At 36.6% G+C, this 27,477-nt stretch overlaps 1 protein-coding gene across 1 annotated transcript; it reads left to right on the forward strand.

Annotated features, from left to right (window-relative positions):
* Nucleotides 1-1,255: 1,255 nt before the first annotated feature.
* LOC139698151 (uncharacterized) lies at nt 1,256-25,508 on the forward strand. Its single transcript, XM_071597075.1, has 12 exons — nt 1,256-1,338; nt 10,246-10,453; nt 11,851-12,030; nt 13,630-13,783; nt 15,896-16,052; nt 16,160-16,330; nt 17,696-17,810; nt 18,282-18,328; nt 18,515-18,622; nt 21,826-21,948; nt 22,431-22,596; nt 25,237-25,508. The coding sequence occupies exons 1-12, from the start codon at nt 1,285-1,287 to the stop codon at nt 25,380-25,382; spliced, it is 1,629 nt and encodes a 542-aa protein (XP_071453176.1). The 5' UTR covers nt 1,256-1,284; the 3' UTR covers nt 25,383-25,508.
* Nucleotides 25,509-27,477: the final 1,969 nt, after the last annotated feature.

Raw genomic sequence — 27,477 nt, forward strand, 5'->3', positions numbered from 1 at the left:
ACAACTTATCAGCATGGTACCGAACCACTTTTTAGACTACCATGAAAGCATTCACATCCACTGCTCCAAAAACAAACACCATCAATGACTGGGCTGATCTTGACCATAATGCTCTCAACGGCTTCCCCCCCCCCAAATAGAAAAATCCCTAAACATGACCATTCCTCACACCTTCCCCTTCCACCACGACCTATCCCAAACCACCCCTCCCCCAACATTTGACCGCTACAAAATAAACAGTATATATAAGACACCACACACGATACGGCGTCATTCCTTCTCTGCAGAGGACTGCCCGGCAGTCGAAACAGTGTCAGTTTCTGGGCATCTTCCTTACCTTTCCCCAAGGGCGAGTTACAGGACTAACGTCGGAAGAGACTCCACCCGAAGCCTGTTCGTGTGAGTGAGATTTGCAAGGGTTAAGGCGTTAGAAATCTCTCGTAAGTCCTGTGTGTGTGTGAGTGCTTTAGACAGGAGAGGATCAATGCTGTTTAGTTTTTACAAGGTAGAGAGTGCATGATTAATTTGCATTTACTCTATAACGTGTGATTGGTGGGCCGATGGCGTAGGGAGAAATCTCTCGTAACCCCATTCGTGCGAGTGCATGAGACGGGCGAGGGTCAATGCTATCTAGGGCACCTGAGATAGTTTGTTTTTTGTTATCGTATGTGGGTGTAATCTTAAGTTCTCTCCTAACTCCCTATCATTTTTCTCCGAATAGTCCCTCACCATATCCTTTGCCTACAATTAAGAGTACGGCTGGGGTTGACCTTTCCCCATGATATTTTTTATCATGCTTAGTGGTGAACTTGGTCTTCATGCATTAATACGCTTAATGCAATGTTTATCAATAATCTTACCAGGAATTACTCGTCGAGGACAAATATTTACGAAAGGTATACATTTTATATTCTACTGAAGCTCATTAATGTATTTCTTTTTTACAGGTTCATCGGAAATTCCGACGGGCATATAGGAAGAGGAAAAGGCACGTGAATTGAAAAAACAACTACTCCGCCTCATCTCATAGTACGAGAAATAAACGGAAGCAGAATGACGGACATACTGGCGAACAGTAAGCTAAGGATATCAGTTTCAATTTTTTCCGTACTGGGCGGTTTTTAAGCGATTTGAAATCTAAGCTGTAATACGATATGATTTTTATTAATAGGCGATACGAACTCGAAAACATCGGCGGGTGCAGAGGACCCAAACATTGTGAGATCACCATATAGTGACCTCGCGGCCAACATTAAAATACCGGAGGTTCCTCTGCCCGATTTCATGCTCGATTGCTTGGACCAGAACTATGAATTACTCAAGGACCAGGATTGGCTGGTGAGAACAATAATCCAAACTCTATCTTGATACAGTAGTGGATCAGTGAACAATCGCCCGAAAGTTTTTTATTTTGAGTTAATTAAGATTGTTTCGTGAGTTAATTACTATTTTGACTCAGGACCGTAATATTGTAAGGAGAGAGAAAGAGAGAATCGGAAATTAAATTCTACATAATACCCCACAACCCGCCGAAAGGGCGTGTGTGCGGGGGATGTTAGTTAGGTCACCACCCGCAACAGAGAACAAAACCACATGCAAAATCAACATATTTATGCAAAACTTCACCCATATTGACGTAAACATTCATGCAAAAACATTTTCAATTCACACGCATGCAAATACGAGTACATATACTTCCAACTAACAGACATATACATCTTAGAATGTAGTAAAAATTAATCCAATAACGTGCAAACTAGAATTGAAAAGTAGGAAGGCGAAATTCCACTACCACATGGACATGCAACATGCAATGGTCTCCGCCCCCAAGGACACAGGTAGGGAATGTGACCCAAACGCTGCAGGTAGCGGGAGGGTTCCCCCCAACAGAGAGAGACGAGGGATAGAATAAGAAGCTGGAAAGCAAACAAAGCAGGGCAAGCAATACTGTACAGAGACGACGAGTACAAATTTGTACAGATATTTCGAGTACATGGCTAACTATCAGGTTTATTCTCATCGTACAGAGAGACCAGGGAAGAGATTGATTATAAAGACCGTCGATAATAAAATCGAGAAAGAAAATAAAATAAGCGACGAAAGAGCGTGGAGTGATAATGAAGGTGGATTCAGAAATAGAAGAAAAGTGAGCGATTGAGATTTCACCTGTGTGTCAAGATTAAAGGCTCAGATAAGAAATCAGTTGTTGGACGAGAGCCGAAGTTCTCAACGCGATGTGACTTTTGGCGATTAATTAAGAAAACAAACGAAAGGAAGACAAATGAGAAAACAACAATAACCTGAGAAACAAAGACCAAGGAAACAGTTTGAAAAAAACATTGCATGCAACAGTAATCAACCCAAAGCTTTGTTTGGTAGATGAAGGTAGAATTCAACTGATACTAAACCTAACAGCGTGTGACATTCAGGGTAAGACAGGTAAGGGCCGTTCCCTTCCAATTCCACCTATACTTTACCAGGAATATTTGGAACCCAAAACATTATGCAAAAACACGCCGGGTGACACCTATGGACACTATCAGCTAAATGAAAGCTGATAGTGTCTTGAGGGGTCACCCGGAATCAAACCCGGGACCTCCGGTCATTAGCCCAGTGCTCTACCCAATGGACTATGATACCCTCTTTTTTGTTGATGGCTCCTAGGTCAGAGGTCAAAATGCACCATATGTGAAAAGATGGCGACGGAGCTGTGAAAACCAAAGAAAAAATACTGTCGGAGCGAATAAATATTGGAAATAGAGAAAGCATCAACATTTGGAATCAAAGATGGAGACGTGGCGCTCAGAAAAATCAAATACGGCTTGAGAAATTACATATAGCAGTCGGACTTTCGGACAGAAATGAATATATTGCTGGCATTAACGAAGAATACGAGGATTGATGTGTTCATGCCGTCGGTTATCGACTGATGAGTCGTGTGTTCGAACTCGGGTGATGCCTTTAGTTTTCAGCAAAGTTCAAGATTTGTGGATTTCCTGGATGCCACGACTTCGAGGAGAACCGAATGGAGGTATATGTAAAGGAACTGGCTCGCCATGTTACCCTGGATGTGTGAATTGCACATAATCTGAAAAGGCGCTCTGGGGAAACTATAATTGTAGATAAATATTGTCACAGGTGTATCTTCATAATATCAGTAACAACCAATGACTTGCCCATTGATTATACTTCATAGTTCACGCCTTTAATTTATATATATAAGAAGTAAAATGGATATGATGTAACTATCAGATTTGAGACGTCGAGGATCTACGATGATTATGATGTAATCTGCTTTCTCTGTCGGTGGATTGAACGAGATAAGAAGCATAAATCATTTGACCGAGAGACGAAATTGCATACCCCTCTTTCAGTGCATCTATTAAAATATATCGCAATTTGCGCTATCGATTACGCAATCGCGAATAGTGGTAATGGTAGCGATTGAATAATTTGTGAAATGTGTTTTCATGTTCCAAGATATTAAAATAGATTAGCAACGAATTACCACCTAATTTGAAGGTGTTATTTTGCACGAAACACATTTCCAGTGCCCCTTCTCGTTCTATCTCGACTCATGCCCGGCCTCTTCTTGCACGACGGCTTTAAAATGTCGACTTTTGACTCAGCCGTCCAAACTGCTTAAACTACCCTAGCAACAATATCTTGCAATACACATTGTTTTCCCTCCTCGGGGGTTGTTCACTCATTCTTTCAATGTGTTCAATCTGTTAAATATATGTTTTTTATCGTCCCTAACGACTACTACTTTCAACGTTTTGCGAGAACTTCCAATGATTTGTTCGGAATCATTTCCTCCAGTTCTTCGTAAGTTCTGCCTGCCTTCATGTTGCCTGCAAAGCCACTCTCTTCCTTCTCTTACCCGCCTCATCAACATTTTTCCATCCATCGCGGCCTCAAAATCCCAATACCATTCGACATATCCTCTACCCCAATTTTATCTATTTTCTTCGCACTCATCCCAGCAACTTTTATTCTTCGCCCGACCTATTTATAACTTCATCATTAATTTTCTCTCTATCTAGATTATTTCCTTCTCAGGTAATCACATATATATTCCTAATTAACATCTAATATCTAAAATTCTTTGAAAAGGGGTCATAATTAAGTTATTACGATACCAATCTCTCCTGTGAAATTCCTTTTTGTCACGTACGATACCTACTGTATTCTTTGACATTTATGTAGTTTTAATCACTTCAAAATATGCTAGAGGATTACCGTGTTTTTATTTAGGATATTCACAAACAAATTTACATTTTTAATGTTTTCTTCACGTGAGTGGTATGCATTTCATTTTTAAGCGGAGACCAACTTCTATCTTGATTGGTTGATTGAATCCTGACAGTTTTTATGAGGCATCTTCTCTGCCAGTTGACAATACCTAGGATAAGGTTGCGTAAACGAGTTGTCAATGACCAATAATAGCAATCGCATAGTCAGTCCCTCTCTTCTCATTTGGCCAACATTAGAAGACCTTTGAACAGATGCTAACGACGTGGCATCGCTTTTTTTATTTTGACCGATATTCTGTAATCTCTCTGCAAATTTTGAGATTAGTGCTTCGTGGCATTAGCCCTTCTTGTAGTGGCTCCACTACCAAACTCTCCATGTGATTTTCTTCCTTCTTCGCGACGACGAATCTTCCGATTAAAGTCGATTCGCTCAAAGCCCTCTTTCTATAGACTGCTTCACTTTCTCTATGGGTAAATCCGTTTCAGATCACTCGATTTCCCCTTCTTGATCTATTCCCCAATTACATACATAAATGCATGGTACCCTGCAAGCCAACGCTAGGGTGTGTGGCAGGGGGTGATAACACACCTGACTACTTTTGACGCCAAATACTTTTCCCCTAGCGCGGTTGGACGTTATTCTGATCCCTTATTATTCGTGGGGAAAATGACATCTTAAATATATCTTTTCTAAACTTAATCCGTCTAATTTTATTGATATGATCTCTCCTACCGTAGTACGAGGGGGTAATAATACATTTTCAACATCAATGCTAAAGAGACATCCTTCCAATTAATGCTACAGATTTAATCTTTGCTCCTTGAGTGATTCCGAACCTAGCTCCTCTATTAATTTTGAATTTCTACTCAGTTTTCCATAATTACGTTTTACAAATCTAGCTCCTCAACGCTGCACACGGCAATCAATCAAACTCAATGAAGATCCCATGTGCAAGCAGCACATTTTAAATAAGGCCTAAGTTATCTAACTAACTAGCTAACATAACTAACTAATCATGGTGAATCAAGTTTATGGTAGGATGGGTATAGAAACATTTTTTCATCGATTCGAGCAAAATAAGATCTTAAGTGGGACGTATCCCAAAAAGGCAATGTGTTTGCTCTTCTCATCTCTTTGCAAGACAGAATCTACTTCTCCTGTATTGTTTTAAATAGAACCCTTTTAACGTTGAGCAGATAAATTCTCTTTATAACATCAGTCCTTTTAATACCTCTATTTTTAAATGTGTGTTTCCCAATTAAAAAAATATACAGAGAAAAATTTGTATAATTTTTTTTCTCTCTCAACAATGTATATTTCTGTTATTTTATATTTTCAACAATGTATTCATTCCCTCTCCCAGCCTGCTAATTTTTCAATGTTACCATTCCTCCTCCTCCTCCGCCCCCTCTACCTACCTCAACCAATCCTTGCTTTCCTCCATCCCTCCTCTTCCACTCCGTCCAGTACTATATATACTGTGTTTGACCTGTATTTTTACCTGATGATGTTATACCATAACGAAACCTAGGTAATAATCTCAAGAAAGAAGATCCTAAGGCCAATAAAAATAATTAAGAAGAAACTCCTATACCGGTATTTCGGTCACACAGGTGACCATCAACGGGGAGGAAATCAAATAGGGCACTTGAACTAAGAAGAGGAATGTGCACAGGCACCGTCCAAAGTCATGTGCACAGGCACCGTCCACTTGACTTTGGACGGTGCCTGTGCACATTCCTCTTCTTAGTTCAAGTGCCCTATTTGATTTTCTCCCCGTTGATGGTCACCTGTGTGACCGAAATACCGGTATAGGAGTTTCTTCTTAATTATTTTTATTGGCCTTAGGATCTTCTTTCTTGAGATTATTACTTTAACAGCCAATAGCTCCACATCTTCCATTTTGAAACCTAGGTAGTAATAAAAGTGGTTTATGTGGAAAGGCGAAGTATTTTAAATTTAATTTCAACATTTCACCATATTTGAAATGTCCCCGCCGCCATTACGAAAACATTGAGCGCGTACAAGCGTACTTGTGTTGTTGCAATCTCACGCACGAGGTTCACAGCGCACTTTCCCTTGTAAACTGCTGCACTTACATTGCCTGGCTAGGAGTGTCGTTAAATCTAGCATTTTCTGACGCATTAGGTCAGTTATTCCGGGTAGAGAGACCTCGTCCAATTCCATTTCTCAAACAAATGGGGACTCATCGATGCGCAGCACGATAATCCATCCACTAGACCACGACTCTTTGCTGTTTGGGAAAAACTGAGACCTTGGTAAAAGCAATTCTCCACTATCAATCATTTAGTTAATGAATCTTTTTCATGTAAATTTAGAAATAGACATTTTTTCACCTTCTAACATGGGTTTATCGACTTTTTATCGCACAATGTTTTGCAAAAAATAACTGATTAGTGGCGGGGAAGAAATGGTAATATTAGTTTCGCAAGCGTGTTTCTCCTCCACAGTTCATTGTAAAATAATTATGACCGGAAATATGAGGTTACAGGTCGAAAAACAAAAGAGTTGCTAGGCAAGCTGCCTCCACCCGTTTAAGTGCCGAGTACGAACTCGGAAAATGCGCTCGATCATGGCGTAGAATGATCCTTGGGCCTTATCTAATCAATGTACCGCAGTGCTTCTAAGTTCTCCGTTTTCTTCTCTAATCTTTGTTACTTGAGTTTGGTAGAAATATTTAGATCGCTACAAAATTATACAATCCAATATCTCCTTTTTTAATCTTTCTTTCGGCAATGCGGTTCCCAAAGTGCAATGCATGAAATGCGCTTTAACAAATAAAATATCTCCACCATTACGAAATTCATTCATGGAATCCAGTAAGCATACTGTTCCTCATACGAAGATAAATATATTAATTGTATTTTTATTGCTGGAGATAAAGAGACATACGTATCGCTCACAGTGTTAATGCTCAGAAGCAATCTGAAAAACATTAAATGAGATGGGTAAGAATTTGTTTCATTAAGGTACCATCAGAACTGAGTTACATATTGGGCTACTAGTTAACTACAGTTTATTACATTCATTTCGCATTCCATCGCTAACCGTCGTGATTGAGAAAACAAGGCCGTTGCAAACATATTTTGGTGGATTCCAGGAAAGAAACTCTAATTTATCGACTTGAACAATTGGTTTTGATAATTTTTATTCTTAATTAGACATGGTTGAGAAAGAGAGGAGGCTATTGGGGGAAAGAATCCGAAGAAGTCAGGAAATTTTAAGTAAGGTACATATGAGTTCATATGTCCAAAAGCATTAGTTTATGCAGGATATATTCAGAAGTAGTTGGATTTTGAGGACCGTGCTAAGGGGGAGAATCTTGATGTGAATATAACTTAGGGCTTATCATGTTTCCACTTTTTCCACTAAGAAGTGGACAAAACATGTTACGTAGTGCGTCCTCAAAAATCTACCTATGGCTTACCAAAGCATTGCCAGAACGTTGGGTAAAAGAGGGAGATAGGAAATAATGAGCCATTTTGAACGGTATGAAGGAAGCTAGAAAGTATACAGAGTTGATGTTTTATTGTAATTCACAAGTCAGCTGCTTCCCGGTGTAGAGTTGAGGATTAACCGGAGCTTAGACGTGTCTTAGGTACCCCGAAATTGTGCAGCGGCATATAAAAAATCCACCCCTGGTCGGTAAACTGCTGCCAATGACATGAATATATCGATAAGAAATCACATCCGAGTCATAATACGGATCGGCGCAGTGGTGTCCTACATACTTTTTCATTATGTTCTTCACTATTTATAAAGCTCTTGAAATGATGATACGTTTGAAGGCATTTCTCGTGACTAACTCCCCGTGTGAAAAAAATGTCTCACTTCCAGACATTAGAGGTGATCGTATTGGCCTCGAGTAATTGACTTAAGCTGCTGCGTACTTTGCATCGAATGAGATGATCTCCGTATCTAACAGGTCTCAATCATGACAACCGATAACAAAGAAAATCGAGTAGAAAATATTGCAGCACATGGAATTCCCAACCTTCTAATTCACGAGGCTTAACGTTTCCAATTGCTCTATTATCTTGTAAATTTCCTTGGAAAATGGAGTCAATTTACTCAAATAATTATTACAGTAGTCGTAATAGAGGTCCACTGTTTTCAAATATTTAATTATTGAATTCAGCTAGCCAATTAAGCTATTGCTGTAAGTAATACCGTAAAATCAACTAGGTTTGAAGATATCAATCAAGGAAAACATTGACTTTAAGGAAGGTCAGATTGCCCTTTACCATGAAATAAAGCGTCTTTGTCAATGATAATATTATCCTATGAATTCATCTAAGTTTCCTTGCATAAGAGTTTTTCTTAGTTTTAATTATATTTGGCATTCTACCCTTTAAGGTAGGTTTTGGAAGGTCACAGACTGAACACACCTACATTTCCTAGCCTCGCCTAATAAGGCACAACCTGGCACCTTACTACTGTTAACTGTACTTCATTTTCACATAATTCCTTCCTCCCTTCAATGCGTCTAACATGCCTAGCTATCTATTTCCTTCCCCTACCTTGTTTTCCTAACCACATCCCCTTTACCACATTCTTCAAAATCTGATTGCCAATCGTAATCCTCTGCATTCAGCTTTCCTGGATTCTTTGGATTTCTACTTACAACCGTCTCTCCCCCCCCTATTATTTATTCGTTTGTTTTCTTTTCCGTCCATTTTATCTTTTCCGCCCTTCTCCACACCCACATCAAAATCCTCCAATCTAAGCTCATCGCCTTATTTTAGCCACCTAGTTTCCAAGTCGTACAATACTAGGCTCCATACCGAAGCTGTCACTAGTCGTTTCTTAAACTACTTACGCAGCGTCTCTGTCGTTAATCCCCTCTTTCTTCGGTAGTTTATAAAGAAATAAGTGGATACATAATTGAGTTCATTCGCTACAAAAAACTTCGTCGATATTGAGATAAATTAAAGTTGTAGAATTTCGATCTTGAAAAAAGCATATGGAAGGAATATTAAACATCAGAAAAAAACTGAATTAGACAGTCATATGAGTTTACTTTAAAATAAAAAAGAAATCCCTTTGTTATTTGAGAATTCTTGACAATCTACACGGCTTTGTATGGGTCAATGAACCATCGGCCTAGTTTATGGAGAAATTAGTTACAGGTGTATAGGTCTTAAAAATTCTTCAAGCCATGGCCAACTTATGAAAACGAACAGAAGGTCTTTTCAGTGCCATTTAAAAAACCTCTGTAAGTATGAACCTGAGTTGGGAAAGCTAGAGGGGAGGGATGGGGGTGTAGGATAGGCGAAGAAAAGTGGTTACCAAGGATGGAGATTGTATAGGAATGTGTAGATAGGAAGCAGGGTGGAACATTATTTGAACTCGTCTACAGCAAAAATAATTGGAACAAACAATTTATTTATACTTGTAGTACAAATATTAGTGAACAGCAAACCAGCAAAAGTGTTTTCGTACATAGGCCCAAAAATTCTCAAAATTTGTTTTTTATAAAATTTACTCCATACCACATCTGATTAATGATCTCGTTTGTTCATTATTAGTCATAATTATATGCAATATAAGTGCATATAAGACCGATATTTTCTCGAGACAAAGCAGCAGTCAAATTCTCCTTTCCGTAAAATCATGTTTTTATTTCCAAGGAGCGTGAAAATAAATAAAATATTCTAGATTAATAATGTTAGGCGAAGGTAAATTGAAAACAAAGATTGAAACAAAGACGGTCTATCAGTTTTGCTTTTTTAGCATCGTAGTAATAATTCGAAATGAAATGTCACCTTAATAAATTTATCATCATAATGATTATGGACCAAAAAGAATGCTCAATGTAAACTCGCTATCGTTAAAAAACATTTCCATACATATACGGTTACTGCCCTTTATCACCCCCGTTTTCGCCCCTAAAAGTATTTCCCAAAGATGAGACGTAGCTCATTTTAGAGTGGATAAGTGACGAAATCCTGCTTCTTTTTTTCACAGGCAGACGTTATCAGCGGCAAGTCATTCAAGTTCCGCGACGTCCGGCCGCTGTCGACGAAAATCGCCAGCGCCCTCACCCGCATGGGGTTCAAGAAAGGGGACATCCTGTACTTTGTGACGTATGACGTCGCCCTCATGTACATGATTGAATTCAGCATTTGGCGGTGTGGAGGGGCCGTTAGGGGGTGCTTCCAGAGGGAGGACAAAGGTTTGAACTGATTTCGAAAGGGAATAATGCTCAATAATCTCACCTACGATATAAATATTCCACGGTTTAGGTCTTATAGCAGTGAGCCTACATTAGGAGAGGAACAGATTCGGTTATGCGGAATATGCATATAAAATAAAGGTGAAAGGGTCCTATGATTCAGCTAAATAAAATAGATATGAAAATTTTAATAATATTGAAATAAAAATATTTAAGTATTAAAATGAGGAGCGAGCTGGATTTCATTGTCTTTTGGTCTATTTTAGCTGTTTTGTTTTTCCAAGGTTTAGTTTTTGTTTTTCATCAAAATGCTAATCATTTGTTTTCCAAAATCATTTTATTGCCTAAATCTAGGAATTGTGATACATTTTTTAATAATTATACTGTATTAACTAATCACATACGGAATATTTATTTTAGGTGTCAGTTCCAAAATTCCGTCGATTTTAATTTCTATGTATTAGTATTTTTTCTCTGAGACACTCCCTCAGGAATTTATAACAATATTCAATTATCTAAATGCATTTTATTTCAAACTAAATCAATTGCACTTATTTGGATATTTGGAAGAAGCGTAAACCGTTAATATCGTGCGTTTGACTAGCAATGCCGGCCATAAGCCAATTAAACGATCGGTCTGGGTATGCTCTTTCTTGATAGTTTTTGAGATTTTAATGTAATAAGGAATTATCCACAATAAATGTTCTAAAGTAAATAGCAATCAAAACTGAAAATCAACTGATCTTCTTCGGTAAATCCAATTTTTTTCGAAATTTAAAGAATGAAATCAAAAAACCCAAACTCGTAATGGCTTGAAAAAACGTAAATGGCAAGATTACCCAAGAATATTTTAACACTAAAAGCCTAGCTTGTTTTGCCTTTTATAAATTAAATTTAGTTAAGGTGTTAATTATTAATATTTATTTTTTCAATTAATATTCGTTTTTTCTGCAAGGAATAACATTTAAATTCGTTAGGTCTATAGTTTCCTCGTGGTTGTTTGTGTTGATCTTCATTCTTTATGCTCCTTAAAAATTCGTTAGGGATAACCTGTTTACAAACACTATACAAGCGACAGGGGCCAGGTGATTAAATGCGTAGTATCCTTTGATTCATCAAGGCCAGAATCTTCGTTCAAATCCCTGGTGCATTTGTGATAAACACGAGACTTGCAATTTCCATCTTGAAGTTTTACGTCCTTATCAACCATATTCCGCCTCAACTAAAGAGTAATGAGGCTGCCTTTGGCCTCTTGACATAGTGCAATGTATAATTTGTTTCAAATAAACTCTTTAAGCTGCTCGGACCGACAGATTCACATCTTCGGTTCATTTCTTGTGCTTGCCACCAGGAGACTTTAATGACTGACATATTCTCTCGTTCATTTCCGCAAACAGAGGAGTTTTTACGCCAGATGAAGGAGACAGGGGCACGGTTCGTTCTGTGCGACCCGGAGACGGCCGAGCCAATCAAGTGGGCATCAGAGAGACTCGGCTGGTCCGTCCGTTTGCTGTCCATCGGAAGGGTCGAGGGCGCCACGGACATCTGGCAAACGATCGAGGAGGACGACGGATCCGGTGAGATTCAAACGTGTTTCAGGTGCTGGGACGCTTTTCGACAATCAAAATGTGTTCAAATTAAGGGTTATTAATCAATGGGACTAACCTTTAATTAAGTATGGCTTTAGAAGGTAGGGGAGATGTGTAATTTCCTTAAACAGACGGAGAAGGGGATCAGAAGGAAGTCTTATATAAGGTTTATTGCTAAATTACTTCAGCTATTAGCTATGAAGAAAGAATTTTAATGATCTTTTTTCAGCAAACATATTTAAAAAATACTGACAAATGGAATTGTCTCTTCAGAATTATTTATGCGTTTATAAAAATATTCAATCGTTTAGAAATATTGCTTCACCTTACTTTGTGGGCTTATACCACTAAAAAAATAATTACTTGTGTTTGAAGGTACTGTTATTTGGGTGAAAACACACCTAGAAGTAATGCTACTGAACTAACCTCTTGTCAAACCTAAATGGACTTAATTTTTTTCAGAAAAAGGGGTCCAATCATTATATTAATGATGGCACCAATAACTGAGAGAAGGGGGTTCATATTTTATTGATTCTTACAGTGGGGGTTGGGCTAAAATCCAAAATTAGTCTCAGCAATTTAAGAATGGCCCCTTGACTGTTCTGACTTGAATCCATTCACTGATGTATACAAAAAACCTTGAATTGTGAGAACATGAGATGGGAATATTTAGTACAAGATCCATGAAAAATTATAAGACTAAGAAAGAAGCCTGTCAAGCAAGGATGTGAATGTTAGCACATTTGTGCCTTTATCGTGAATTATTCTCCCGTCCTTGGAATCAATTTACTAGAAGTCATTGCATTTTTCTAAATTTTCCAGTATTTACCAACATGCTGTGTGATGTGTGGGACTCTCCTCAATACTGCTAGTAAAATTGCATTATTAAAAATGCCCTTGTAATAGTGAAAGTCTACCATTGAGCTGTCTAGTATCCTGGAGCTCTCTGCAAGGTTAAATAGTAATTGTGTTCATCATAGAGGTCCTAAATCTTAAAATCTCAAGTGGATTAGCAGAATCCAGTCCAAATATTTACAAACAAAATTTGTATGCCTTATTATTTGTATTATTTGGAAATTATCCTCAAATTTATTTAAGAAATTTAACGTTAAGAATCAACATATTTGAAAATTGTAAAATTTTGGGTTTTTATCCAGGGAGCAAAAAGTATATATTGCGGGCTTCATGACCTAAGGGCAAAAGTTCTGAGCAGAATATTTTCAGTAGGGGTATCGTTGACCTCTTCATCATTCATTGCCATTACAGTTTACATGCTGCCATCATAAGTCAAAATATCATAATTCTTTAATTGACAAATTAAGTAGTTAAACATAAGGTACTCTAGCTGAATTTGTTTCTGCACAATTTCCATATTGCCCAATGAATTCTGGAATGGAGCCCTTGATTTATGCAACAAATATGTATGATATAGATTGAGCAACAAACTTTTGATTACTATCATGGATTTGCCCTTAAACAGATTATATTTCAGTATACCACAGTTATAATGTTTCTCAGCTACATTGTTTGTGGCATCGATAACTTCAAAATATTAAATGATTGATGTGATCAATTTTTTCATTTCAGCATTCCCGCACAATGTGACAATTAATCCAAAGGAAGATGTTTTGTCAATTCCAAATACCAGTGGAAGTACTGGTCTTCCTAAAGGTGTCATGCATACACATTTTAACCTGATTGCCATGGTAAAAGGCTTTGGGATGCCGGTTAAAATTGACCCGTAAGTTCATCAGTTCGGTTAAAATTTTCAAAGATTACGCAAATGAAGAACATATAGTGCTAAAGATTTATCAGAATCTTAATCATATCACACATTCAGTCATTACATTGAGAAATTTTGTGGTTATAAGCTTTCATGATGGATATAATTGGCAACGTTTTGGGAAAAATTGAAGAATTCTATAGTGAAAGATGTTTTAGGATTATAATATGGAATGCATTGGAAACTGGCAATAATTAACATAATGTAATCTCAATAATGCTACATGAACGAGGTCTCTGCAAAAATTAGTGATAATAAATTTTTTATTCTCATAATGCAATGTGCAAAACTTAACTTTATCTTACTATTTTGATGGGCCATGATAGTCCAGTTGGTATAGCTACTAATTAGAGGACTTTGAGGAGTTTGATTCCAGATGATACAATCTCGTTCTTGCCTCTGGCAAACCTCATCTTCACCAAGAAATCTGTGATTTTTCGGATACCAAACCTTTCCGGGAGTACCACAGGAGACACAGGAAAAGAAACTGGGTCACTTACCTTGATAAGTGAAGTCCGCCTTGTTGGGCTTAGCATTAGGTGAACTCCACCCATGCCTGTCAAACCAACCCTTTGGTTGATTAGTGTATTTTGGTTGGGCTATATTGTTGGTTTCATGTACAGAATATAGTATGTTGTACACATGTCCTTGAATTGACTCAATTATTGCATTGGTGGTAGTCATTGTAAGTTGAAACATGCTAAAAAGCCAAAATCAAAAATGGAGATTGACACATGATGCTGCATTAAATTTTGCTTTCTCTTGAACAAATCATCAGCCAAGGCCTATGTAATGCTACAGCAGGTGTATGAAGTTCGTCTGTATTGTACATCTAGAAGGTGCTTTAAAATGTTTAAAGAGGGGAGACAATCAATTTTAAAGGAAGGTTTACCCTGAACTCCAGTCACTGCTCTTACAAACCTAAACATAAAAATTGCTGTTGCCATTGACTATGGAATAATGTTAACAACACTATCAGAAATATTTAAACTTTCTTTGAGCGCAACTGACTTGATTATGAGAGGAAAATAATGCATGAGAGATGTTTGTGCATGATGGGCTCCAAGACTTTTCATTCCCAATCAACAGGATGTCGCCGGCAGGTTTGTTTGCTGTTTAAGTTGATGTTACAGGCAGGTAAGGAGTTTCTTTAAAATGCTCTTGTCTCAGATAAAACTTGTGAATACATCATGTTGATTTTTCAAGCAAATGGTAAAGCTCTGTGTGGAAAACTTGAGCATCTATAGCGCTAAAAAAAGCCAAAGTGGTGGTTTCTACTGGGAAAGTTTTGATCATGTCATTTTTTAATATCTAAGGAATTATACGTGGAATTATATCTGTGGATATATTATTTATATTCAGCACATTATCCCGTAAATGGAGCATACCATAGGGATTCACTGAAAATTCTCCAAGTCCATACCAATCTCAAAAGACTGCATTTCAAAACCACAGGAAGGAGGCCACATCACCATAATGCATTGCCGTGAATTTGCTGGCCCTGGTGGTGACAGGGTAACATCCTTGCCTGCCAACCCAGGGATCCAAGGTTCAACTCCTGCCTAGGTGTATTTTTCTCCCTCTTGGGCTTGGGTATTTGTAGTTATTTTTATTGTTATAAGTCTGATGGAAAGAACACAGTGCTGTTTTTGGATTAATGTGAAATAAAAATAAATAAATAGACATTTTCACAGAATATTTTGAGAAGATCAGTGTAAGGTGTTCTCATCTTCCCTATAATCAACATCCAGCTCCTTGTGACTTTTTCTGTTTTCCAATGTAAAGAAACAGCATAGTGGAAATCATTTTTTATTATCAAAGGCAGTTGTTGGCAACCTGAGCATGTTACAACTTGCATTAGCTGTCGCTGGCACAATACTGAAATCAATTTATAAAACTTGTGCCACACACAGTTCTCATTAAGATAGCAATATAAGATAAAATTAAGTCTTTGCAAAATATTGTGTGAATAAAAATGTGTATGATCAAAGTATTGAACAGCCATCATGCACTCAGAAGACCATGAAATAACTTTAGTCATGTTTTATCTTTCTTCTATTCATCAATCAGAAAAAACAGATGGATGATGAATTGTGTGGGATTGATGGCAAATTATGCCATTGGATCTGTGATTAATATTGTATTTTCACTCTATATGGGATTCACTTTTCACTCAATTTCCAAGTTCGACAAAAGTACATTCCTTAATCAACTTATGAAATGCAAGGTGAGAAACTCTGTTTCAAATGTGAAAATGACTTCTGATAAAATGGATACTTTTCTACCTCTCAAGTTCAAATGCTTCAATAACTAATTCATTATCATTTATTTCAGCCAGAGGCCATATTCATATTCCCATATGTTGCTAATTGGTTCATTCGTCTGCCAGAGTTGGACAATTATGATTTGTCTTTCCTTAAACAAATAGGTTGTGGTGGCTCTGTGTTTGATTCAGCAGCTGCGAAAATTATTGAAGACAGGTTTCCTTCGGTGACTGTATTGCAGGTAATTGAATAATTTGGTAATTATAAAAAATTATGATAAAAATGGGTCTAAATTAATGGGCTTACACAATATGGCCGCCATAAATCCAAACTACGATGTATTGACCCATGTATTCCATACCCAAGAAAAAAGTTACATTATCTAATAGTTTTCAACTAATTTGAATATCATGTGGTGTCATCATCCAATTTTCATTTGTACCTTTACTTCAACAAATAACTCAAAGGAATCGCACAGCACATTTCCACATCAGATTCAAAGTGTATCATGCCAGTTTCAAAAGAGTTGCATTTCAGTCACAAGCAAGTGACTGGCTTGACAAGGCTTGCTCTCTCTTCCTGAAATTCTGTGATTCTGGTGCTAATGCAGCCACCTCAGAATAATTTACATGCTATTTTTGGTGTTAGAAGGTCATTACTGGTTTGCTTTTATACCCTGCAGGAATATTTTCTGGGATTCTTTGCAGTTTCATGTACAACAAGGACATATCTAAAAATATAAATTCAAATATTTATGCTTTCACTCTCTTTGATGGATGAAATGGCCTAATAACAGACATAAATGTATTTTGGTGTCAGAATTATAAGTTTATATGCTTGTCCCTAAATTTATGTTGGACTGTTTGGTGTCTTCCTCTATAATAAGTATTTTCCGTTCACTTTCACCCCAACAACTGTCTTCAGTGTCTCCTTAAGGCCTTAGGCCTTAGGTGTCTCAATAAGTGTCAAATAAATGTTTCTCTTGTAATTGTCAGTCTTCATTAAACTCTCTTCCTCCCTTACTTTTTGCAGAACCTCTTTGTCATTTATTTGATGCATCTGATCCTCATCATTCTCTTGTAGCATCATGTTTTCATTGCTTTTCTTTTGAAGACCAAGTCCACTTTGTGCTGCCCCAAAAAATTAATAAATGTCTAAGTACGGCCATCAATTTTTGTTCTTTACCACCCTCATTTTCCTAATTGAAATGAAATAATTTACTTCGTAATTCCACACACTTTGTGTGGGATTCCGCAGTGTGTGAAATTACACACTAATTATTTCATTTCAATATGCTATGCAAATTCCATAAAGTCATGCCTAAGACAAAAACATTATATTTTCCTAACTTTAATCTAACTATCCGAAATCCTCACACCACTCTTATAAATCCATTAATTCCCTTTCCATAAACCATTAATGCCGTTAATGCAAAATATATTTAAGCATTTAATTAACTATGACATTTAATTTTAACCATATTCATGTGCCACACAAATTACAAAACCAAAGATTTATAGCCCAAATATGATTATATCTACTTTTTAGGATTTAATATATTAGCTGAGATTCAATTCATAATCAGTCTTGTTATCATTTTTTAAAGGTTTATGCAAGTTCAGAAGCATTATCAGTGGCTTCTTCAGTATTGTATCAAAAGTATTCCTCTTCAAATAATACAGAGCTTATAGCTGGACTGAAGTTCAAGAAGGTTGGAGAAGGTATGAAAAATGTCTCTCTATTTAGATATAATCTATCAAATTGGGCAGATAGTACCACATCCCTTTAATCAGGCAGTTATTTTGACTCAAGGAATCAAGTTCTATGGTACTACATTTATTAGGGTAGTTATGAGATCCAATTTGCTGCAGCATTCTTTACTTAAGCAATTGCCAAGTACATTTATGGTAACTTAGTTAAGTTAAAATTATGATACCTGGAAAATTAACTAATGTAACTGTTATTTAATGTCTGATTTCTCTTCATTATTGAAGTTAGAGATAAGGAAAATTAAAAATATCTTACCAGCCATTTTCTTATGCAAGCACTCGACCGGTAAATTCAGTATTCCATGTTCACATATGCATATTTTTTTATCATTTCATCATTCATGTGAGAGCGGATTCAATTGCAGTTAGTATTTGTTGGTTAATCACCATTGACCAGTACCAATCTGATTCATTCTCCTCCAGAGGTGCATGTGTCTTGTGGACCACTTCTGCCTTTTGTTGAAGCAAAGGTTGGTGTTTTAAAAAGAAATTTAAATTCTTTAAATAATAAAGTTCCTTACCCCATATCAATGAAAAGATGTTATTTTCATTAGTATACCTAAAAAAATGAAATGGTTTTTCTGTAATTTCTTTAAATTTTGACAGAAGAATAATTTATAAAAGACTTGTCATATGTATTTTAATTCCCTTTTCAGGTGATGGATAAAGAAAAGGGATGCAGTGTGGGCAGAATGATTCCTGGAACACTTTTTGTCAAGAATCCTTATTTGATGAAAGGGTATTTGAATAAAAAAGTTGATAAGGTAACTCTATAATCATCATCAGTATTTCAATCCCAGGATTGGTTTACTGCAGCTGCTACATTCTAGTACTCTATTTGAATGCAAGGCAAAGCTGCATATTCTAGGGAGAGTAATGTGGTGGTTTCCCATTGCCCTCCATATTACAGCACTGCGGCCGATACCGTGCTCTTCACTCTCAATCACGGCTGTGGCAGCTGATGCCAGGCCGACCCACTTGGTCTGTACCACCAGTGCCTAATGGTGAAACTGCTGCCTTTCACTATAGGTTCAGGGTAGCTCTTTAGTAGGAGTTTAGTTTTCTCGTTTTGGAATACCACTGTTGTGTTTTTTCTGTTAATGTGTGGTTGTCTCATTCCGAAAAACCATTTCAAAAACAAATTTACATGTGAAAACTTTTCGCTGGTCATGGGAATGGAATCAGTGACCTCCGGCTCAGCAGATATGAGTATGCTACCACTGGTCTACCATTGCCCCAACTCTACATTAACGAAGGAAATTTTTTTATTGTACCAATACTTGAGTTGAAACAAATGAAAACTTTTATTAAAAATATATTCTAGAAGTAGAAAGGCAAAGTAATGCAATAGAATCCCACATATTGCAAGGTCTTACAATAATTATTTATATGAGATTGTTGATGTAGGCAGTCTATAAAATTAGGCTAATTACCAGTGACCAATCGGTTAACTCTAATATGCATATAGATACTCATGGGCTTCTAAAGCTCTTATGCACCAAAAAAAGCCATTATACGAGGGTAGCATGGAAGCTAATGCACATATGCTTGTAGATCACAAACGAAATGACCTTCCGAAGCACTCCTGGTAGCATGAGGAAGTAACATTCCCCCTAAACAGGCATGCACAGATTTGAGGTCGTTACATTCATCCAGTGTATTTGAGAAGCGGAAGTATGGAGACGTGTTCTAGTGCTATGTCAATGCAAGTTAAACAATGTGCTGTTATTGACAGCTGCCTTCACCTCATCGTCCAAGGTGTAATGATTACCCCTGATGTGTCTCTTGAGTTGAGGAAAAAAATAAAAATCGCAAAGCACAAGATCAGGGAATAAGAAAGGTGTGGAATCTGTTGAAATTTCGGGTTTTGCAGATCCCCTCCAGTTGTGTGCGAGGTGTTTGGACGAGCATTGTCATGCTGCAAGATTATTGGCGCCAGGCTGCCTTTATCATGACAAACCCGACCAATATGGTTTGCAATATGCTTTTGAGTGATTGGCTGGTCGTTTTGAATCAAATCTTCGACTAGTTTCTGATGTTTATCGTCTGTGGCAGTGATTGGATGTCTGCTGCATGTTTCATCAACAATTATGACTTTTCCAGGCTCGCAACCATGAACTTTTACTACCCATCAATTTACAGTAGACCTATCAATAGCATTGTCACCATAAACAGCCTTTAAACAACAATGAATCTCAGTAGGAGTCACTTTTTCAGCAGTAAAAATTCGATAACAGCACATTGTTTAACTTGCATTGACATAGCACTAGAACACGTCTCCATACTTCCGCTTCTCAAAATACACTGGATGAATGTAACGACCTCAAATCGGCACATGCCTGTTTAGGGGGAATGTTACTTCCTTATGCCACCAGGAGTGCTTCTGAAGATCATTTTGTTTGTGGTCTACAAGCATGTGTATATTAGTTTTCAGCCTACCCTCGTATTATTAAGATTTCCTCAAACTTGTACCAATACTAACCTCATGATCCAAATTATTTAATCTCCTCTCTCCTTTTCACTGTTTTCCCAGTGCCTATTCTATCTCCAATATTGCCTTTTGGATTAGTGGCATAGGCATCAGGGGAAAAATTTCCCTCTACCTCCTAAGTCTGCCCCTTTCATATATTGCCAAGAACTGATAGCTGTCATAATTGACAATAATGATAATAATGCATTTTATGTGCCCAATGGTCATATTACAAAATACCAGGTAGATGGTGTATGTACATGCTTTAAGGCACATCAAAATGAAGAACAATGCATGCAGACTCAATTAGGATTCAAATATGGGACTCACAATTACATTAATATTGTAGCATACGCACAAATATCCATTAAATCGTGGAACATTAATATAAACTAGACTAAGAGCATTGCTATAAACAAAATCCAGGGACTCAATGATCAGGAATATTGTTGAGATGTCCATAAATAGAGTAGAACATGTTACCTTGTAGGTACCTTTTTAATTTATGTTTGAAAGGGTAAGTTACCATTGTATCTTTCATACTTTTGGGTAATTTGTTATATAATCTGATGTCCATTACCTTGGGTTAATTTTTGGGGAGAGGGATAGATATCTTGGCCTAGTCAGCATGCAATAATAAAAATGACTTTTCAATAAACAAATTATAGCATGGCTGATATCCTCTGATTTAGCCACCACCTCTCAGATTTAGGACACGCACTTGGTAGCCTCCTATGCACTCTGTATCCTCTCTTCTGCTTTGTTCTCCTTTTTATATGTAATTCCACTTTCTGAAATTCCATAGAGTGAATTGAGAATAAGAGATATGTTTTATGAACTCCTAACAGTGCTTACATTGCTGCATTCCTTAGATTTATTTACAAATGGTAAAGAATTAACAGGAACGGTAACTACGGCCATATAAATATTATGGGAAAAGATCAACCCCAGCCGTACTCTCAGTCATATTATTATATAGTATAAAACACTAAGGGTATGGCTGGGGTTGATCTTTTCCCATAATACAAATGGTGATTTACGTAGGTTGAGGGGATCGAGATGGTGCGGGGGCTAACGTACTGGCTTCCCACCATGAGGGCGCGGGTTCAAATCCCGGCGGTGTTGAATATTTTTCAGAGGTATCCCGATCCCTACTTGAGGTGCTTTGTGGAGGGCACTTTGAGTGAGTACGCCGTCCGTCGGATGGGACGTTAAACTGCGGACCCCTTGGCGCCTTTCGTAAAGAGTAGGCTAATGCCGACGCCGGGTTTCTCTCCACCCTTCATCCTTTCCTATCCATCCCCTATGGCGCAAATGACCTTAGCTGTCGGTCGCCTCCCCTCAAAACTACTACTACTACTACGTAGGTTGACTCAGTTCTTGTCCGTTTGGATATAAATTTATACTGGATTTCAAACTAATGATTCCTGTAAGGTTATGTAAATGTGATCCATTACCACATGAGAATATTTATGTATATACGTCTTTCAAACTCAGGGATTTACTTGTGAGACCATTGATGGCTGGCTTGACACTGGAGACATTGCTTTCTTTGACGAAAATGATGAACTCTACATTTTGGATCGCAGAAGTTTTATGTTTAAATACCACATGCACTATGTAAGTAATGCTAAAAAATGTAGTCAGCAAATGGATTTATCAATAGTCTTAAAATATAAAATTTCATTTTACATATAAGTTTTCCTAAGTTGCAAAACTTTCATTCAAATTATCAAAACTAGTTTAATTCTTTAAATCAGCCATTATAATATGTACAGCGAACTCAATCATCTTTCAGAATATGAGTCTTAAAACTCTGGCCTTGCTTAGTAAGGTACAATTTAATGTAAGAATATTCATTCATTTGTACTTCATTGTAGCTGTCATGAAAACGGTTTCACATATTTGTTCCAGAGAATTCAGTTAAGGAATTACCTGCCTAGATATTACACATCTCTTTTCGTAGTGAAGCTCTGACTGATTATTCATTATTCAATGTAAATCAATCTGACCTGTGAATCTTCAGCTTGAATATATACGAGTATGTACGCCAGGTTATACTGTAGCCTTTTATCTCTCCTCCTCTCTCTCTCTCTCCACAGGTCTCCCCAGCTGAATTAGAGACTGTGATCGGGGAGCATCCAGCCGTTCTGTCAGTCGGTGTCATTGGTGTGCCTGACCCTGAAACCACATCAGCTGCACGAGCATATGTTGTGCTCAAGTCTGGCTACAAAGTAACAGAAGAGGAAATAAAGAGCTTTGTTGCTGGTAATAAGCACTTTAAGTGTTAATTTTATCCAAGAATTTTGGTCCTATTCAGGCTTGGTGTGACATTAGGCCCCCCTATGCCCCTCATTCATGCATGAATTTCAGGGGAATCAAACCCTTGCAAAACATGACACTATCCCAATGAGCTTTTAGTTCCACCTTGAACTGGAGTGTTTTGACCTAATTGGCTGGACTATATGTAACTTTTGGATTATTGATTCCTATACAATGTTTTTCAACGTCATCTTTATTCTCCCTTCCTTCTTCTCATTCAATCAATTGTATTTGCTATGAAACTTTTGGAACAAACTTTGCCATTTTTCCTGTCCATTTCATATTTCACCTATGCTTTTGGCTACAGACAAGATCAAGTGTTATTATTTATTATTATCAGTAATAATATTCAGGTTGAGGTAGGTTTTGGATGGACACATAAAATAACCACTACTACACTTCGAAGCCTCATAACATTACATAATGAAACCACGCTACATCCTACACTTCAATAAAAACCATAAGATTACCACTTCAATACTTTATTGACTTTTAAAAATAAATTCCCCAGCTTTAGCAAAAGAAAAATCGTGTCATTGTGTGCCCATATATGTATTTTCAGACATGGCCATCACCACTAGAATTGATTTTTGATGGTAAAGTTCTTGTTTAAAGTTTTTGTTCAGATTTTTTTGATTTATTGTGACTTTTAAACATAGGGGTTATTGCTCTGGTTAGTGGCTATTGATCTCATTTACAGTTTATTTAATATACTATAATGTGCAAATCTGACCCTCAAAAGCATCTGGAAACAAAAGTACACATAATTTATCAATTTATAGTTCAAAACATTCGAAAGGTATAAAACTCAACAGTATTGAACTTTGTACATACACTCAAAGGAAAAAATTACAGAAAATAGGAAAATAAACAGAAATAAAAAGGGATGATAAAAACATTACAGATACACTACAGCTCAAGACTCACATTTTGAGCTTGTCATCTTAGAACTCATACATACTGTAATATAACTTGCTTTGTAACAGTTAACACACTTTAATTTTTAAAAGATGCGGGAGAAACAATTGTTTCAATGGATTTTGAAAGTTTATTGTAAATTTGGGGAGCATATTGGTGAGGACCTGTCATATAACAGGTAAGGTTTTGACTATTTAGGAGGATATTCTCTTAATGAAATTAAGAACACAAAGTAACTTTCCACTGTCCTTTATTAGCGTACAACCGGTTTCAACGCTCAAGCATCATCATCAGGTACAAAATAAATCAGTCGCAGTTCACTTATATACCAATCATGAGGGAGAGGAGGGGTGGGTGAGAGAGGGGGATGAGGAGGAGGCGAAAGAAAATGGAGTTGCGATTGGCGTTGATGGGGAGGGGGAAGAGGGGTGTTCAGTGTCAGGACAGGCGTTTGGTTGGTTTAGAGTGGGGTGGGGTGGGGGGGTTTGTCGGGTCTATCTGTGAGGGAAAGGGGTACTTCAGGATTGGGGAGAGGTATTCAAACAATAAATCATTAACCACATGACCCGTTTTTAAGTTCTTTCTGATTTAAAATTCTTCCCACTTGCCCATCCTCATTCCTTTTTCACTCTTGTGTAACAGTTCTGGGTTGAAATCACTCCCATGGTTTTCTTCCCATAAATATATATTATATTCATATATCATATTCTCATCATCACAGGCCACATAATTATGGAGAGTAGTACATATTTATGTGGGTGGTCTGAAAAGATTCTGACCTAAAAAAGAAACAAGACATTTTTTCTGAAATTTTTGAGGTCGGAAACTTTTCAGACCACTTTTGTATTTGAAACAGAGAAGGATGCTTTTACAAAAACAGTATATAAAAGGGAGAGAGAAAGGGTTTTAAGATGCTGATAAAATAGCTGACTTAGAGTTCTAATGAATAAACAAAAATGGCTTTAATTAATTTTTTTGTATTGAGAATGCTCTGGAGGTAGCCCTTGAATTACCCCAAAAGATGTGAGTGAATATTGGCATAGTAAACCATTTTTAAGGTGTTAATGTAGGTTATTTGTACAAACTTTCATGCCATGTAAATATCTGAGTAGAGTTAGGAAGGAAGACGATTGATGTGAGTGGTCCAATCAAGATCATCATGCAAGTGAAAGTCTAGGAATTTGAGTGTTCATAGTTTGCAATGGGAAAATACATAGCTATCATATTTTATCAAGAAATTTCATACTTTTCAATGTTTCATTAGGAAAACTTCAAATGATTTCCATTATTCACAAAATACCTGTATTTTTCATTAAACCATAACTTTGGTTTGGATAAAATTATGGTGAAGTGGTTGTCAATTGTAATATTTGCAATTTCATAATTAATTCTATTTACATCATGAATATCTCTTTCCTAAATCTATTTGGTCAATTATTAAGAATGTGCCTTATTATTTAGAAAGTGACTTGATGAATAAAATGCCAGAGGAGCCTTTAATTATTCATTAATCAAGAATCATTAAATATTCAATTAATTCAGAGATTTGATTTATTGACAATAATACTTTCCACACCACTGTTAATAACTGACTTCATTATATTGCTGATTTAAAATTTGATGAAAAGCTTAAGTATTATGCTAATGTTTCAAATCTTTATTCATTAGAGAGGAAAGTTTTCTACAAACACTTGCATGGAGGAGTTGCATTCGTGGATCAACTGCCAGAAAGTCGAGGTGGGAAGTTAGACCGACAGGTCCTTCTTCAGATGGCCATTGAAGAGAAGAATTCAAAGGCCAAAGCTGCCTCCTGAGTTGAGCGGTTTAAATGGAGTTGACCTTAAGATTCTTGCTGACACTGATTCATTTCAATTCTCAGGGATATCAGGCTATCTACAGAGCAAAATTGGATGAGAAAACCAAGCATTCAGTGTTGTATAAAGCCCAAAGTTATGTTATAAATGTAAATTTATCACAGCAAAATACTTCCTCTGATTATATAGGAGTCATTGGCAGTAATAAGTCAATTGATTGAATTTATCTTACCTAAGGAGTTAGGAAATGAAACTGTTTTAAGATGATGGTTACTTACTTAATGAGCATTATATAGTTTTATACTCTATGTCCCCATGCTGCATATAATATTGCACACACATTTTTCAAAGCTCAAAATCTTTAATTGTGATTGTCACTTCTCGAATATTTATATAACATTAAATAGGTGGTTTTTTGTATCATTTTTCAAGCCATAGTATTTTTCTACTGTGTGAATTTACTAAGTTGACATCTGCATGTGTTACTACTACCAACATTCAGCTAACTGATTTAGTATATGTGGAAATAGCCACATATAAACAAATTAATTTAAATATATTTTAGTCCAAGAAATGCTAACATTTTTTTGTTTTTTTAAATCTGTGCTTTACACAGAATTTAAAAGACCACAATTTATTCAGAGAAATTAATGAAAGCAACAAAGGACAGTATTTTTAACTGTTAGCTTATTGTATTTTTTACTGTTAAAAACTCATTGTCAAATGCCTTGCTGTATTTTTCAAGTTCTATTATCATTTAATGTGAATGAAGGAGTTGCGTTTTTACTGCAATAATTTTTTTATGTAACCCCAGTTTTGCTGCATTGCCTTTACATCATTACCCAAAAATCACATGACCATTATTTTCAGTAAGTGGGTTCTTAAATCAATTAGTTAGAATAAAATTAGTCTTCATTTTGCACTAGTGAAGATTATTTGTTCAATTTCCTAGATAAATGGCCACTGAAAACTTTGCTTGGTCAATATTCAGAGTCACACAGAAATTTACTCATTTGCAATGGACATTGTGTCAAATAATAAATAGACATAGTTGTAGAACAAATAAGAAATAGGCAGCAGGAAAATAATTTTTCAGGACCATTGAATAACAAGTTATGTACCAAATGTTATGTTTTTTGGCAAATTTAGACGTATACTTCCGGTAAATTTTTTTGTAAATCAAGCATCAGTACATTTTTTTAATGTTTTAATGTTGGAAAATATGTACCATTTATATTTTGAACAGGACCACACCCAATGATCAATTGCATGGAGCATTCAAAAAAGAGCAAATTACTTTATTTAAAACAACATTATGTAGTGGGCATCTCTGTTGTAATAGGAAAATTGATACTTAGGTTGACAGCATTCTACTCTGCTGCTTAATAAGCAATTGGGTGATATAGGGGATGGGTATTCCTTTAAGGAATTAGGATTGTTAGGCACATAAAACCAACCCTGAAATAAATGGACCCATCATTAAATGTGTATAGGCTCCTAAATTGAATGTATTAATGGTGTCATTGTAATTAAAACAATTGACAAAGGAGGAAAGCTGCACTTCTCATCAAAGTGCACAAGGTTCCATCCTATAAAATAGGTAAGTATGAGTCCAAGGAGGAAAAATGCAAAAGCCTGGCAAATAACCTGAGCACTATTAATGATAACAAGTTTAGAGTAAATGAATGCATAGAACATAACCCTTGTAGTAGAGATTGTCGGATAAATAAAATTAATCCAGTGCTACATTTCACTGCATTTCTTTCTTCCAATGATTTCAATCAATGCAATCAATATTCATCTATCTCCTTCCTTCCCTCACACTGATGTTCTCAGGAAATAGTCAAGAGGTAAGATTTATACATATGCATAATTTAACCTTAAAATATGTGGACTATCATGGTACCAATATATAAAATATGTGTTATAAGTTTTAGGGTATATGAAACAATTTCCAATAAGTGTAGAAGAGAATGGAAAAAACTCTGTTTACTGAAAAGTCTATTTTAGTGAAGTAGGTAAATGTTGACCCAGTCACTTTTATCTGAGTTAAAGACATAACAAATTGGGAAACAGCTTAAATCGAGACCAAAGT

This window comes from Hetaerina americana, unplaced genomic scaffold (genome assembly GCF_022747635.1).
Source record: "Hetaerina americana unplaced genomic scaffold, ioHetAmer1.1.p SCAF_8, whole genome shotgun sequence".
In the NCBI taxonomy this organism is placed as follows: Eukaryota; Metazoa; Arthropoda; class Insecta; order Odonata; family Calopterygidae; genus Hetaerina; species Hetaerina americana.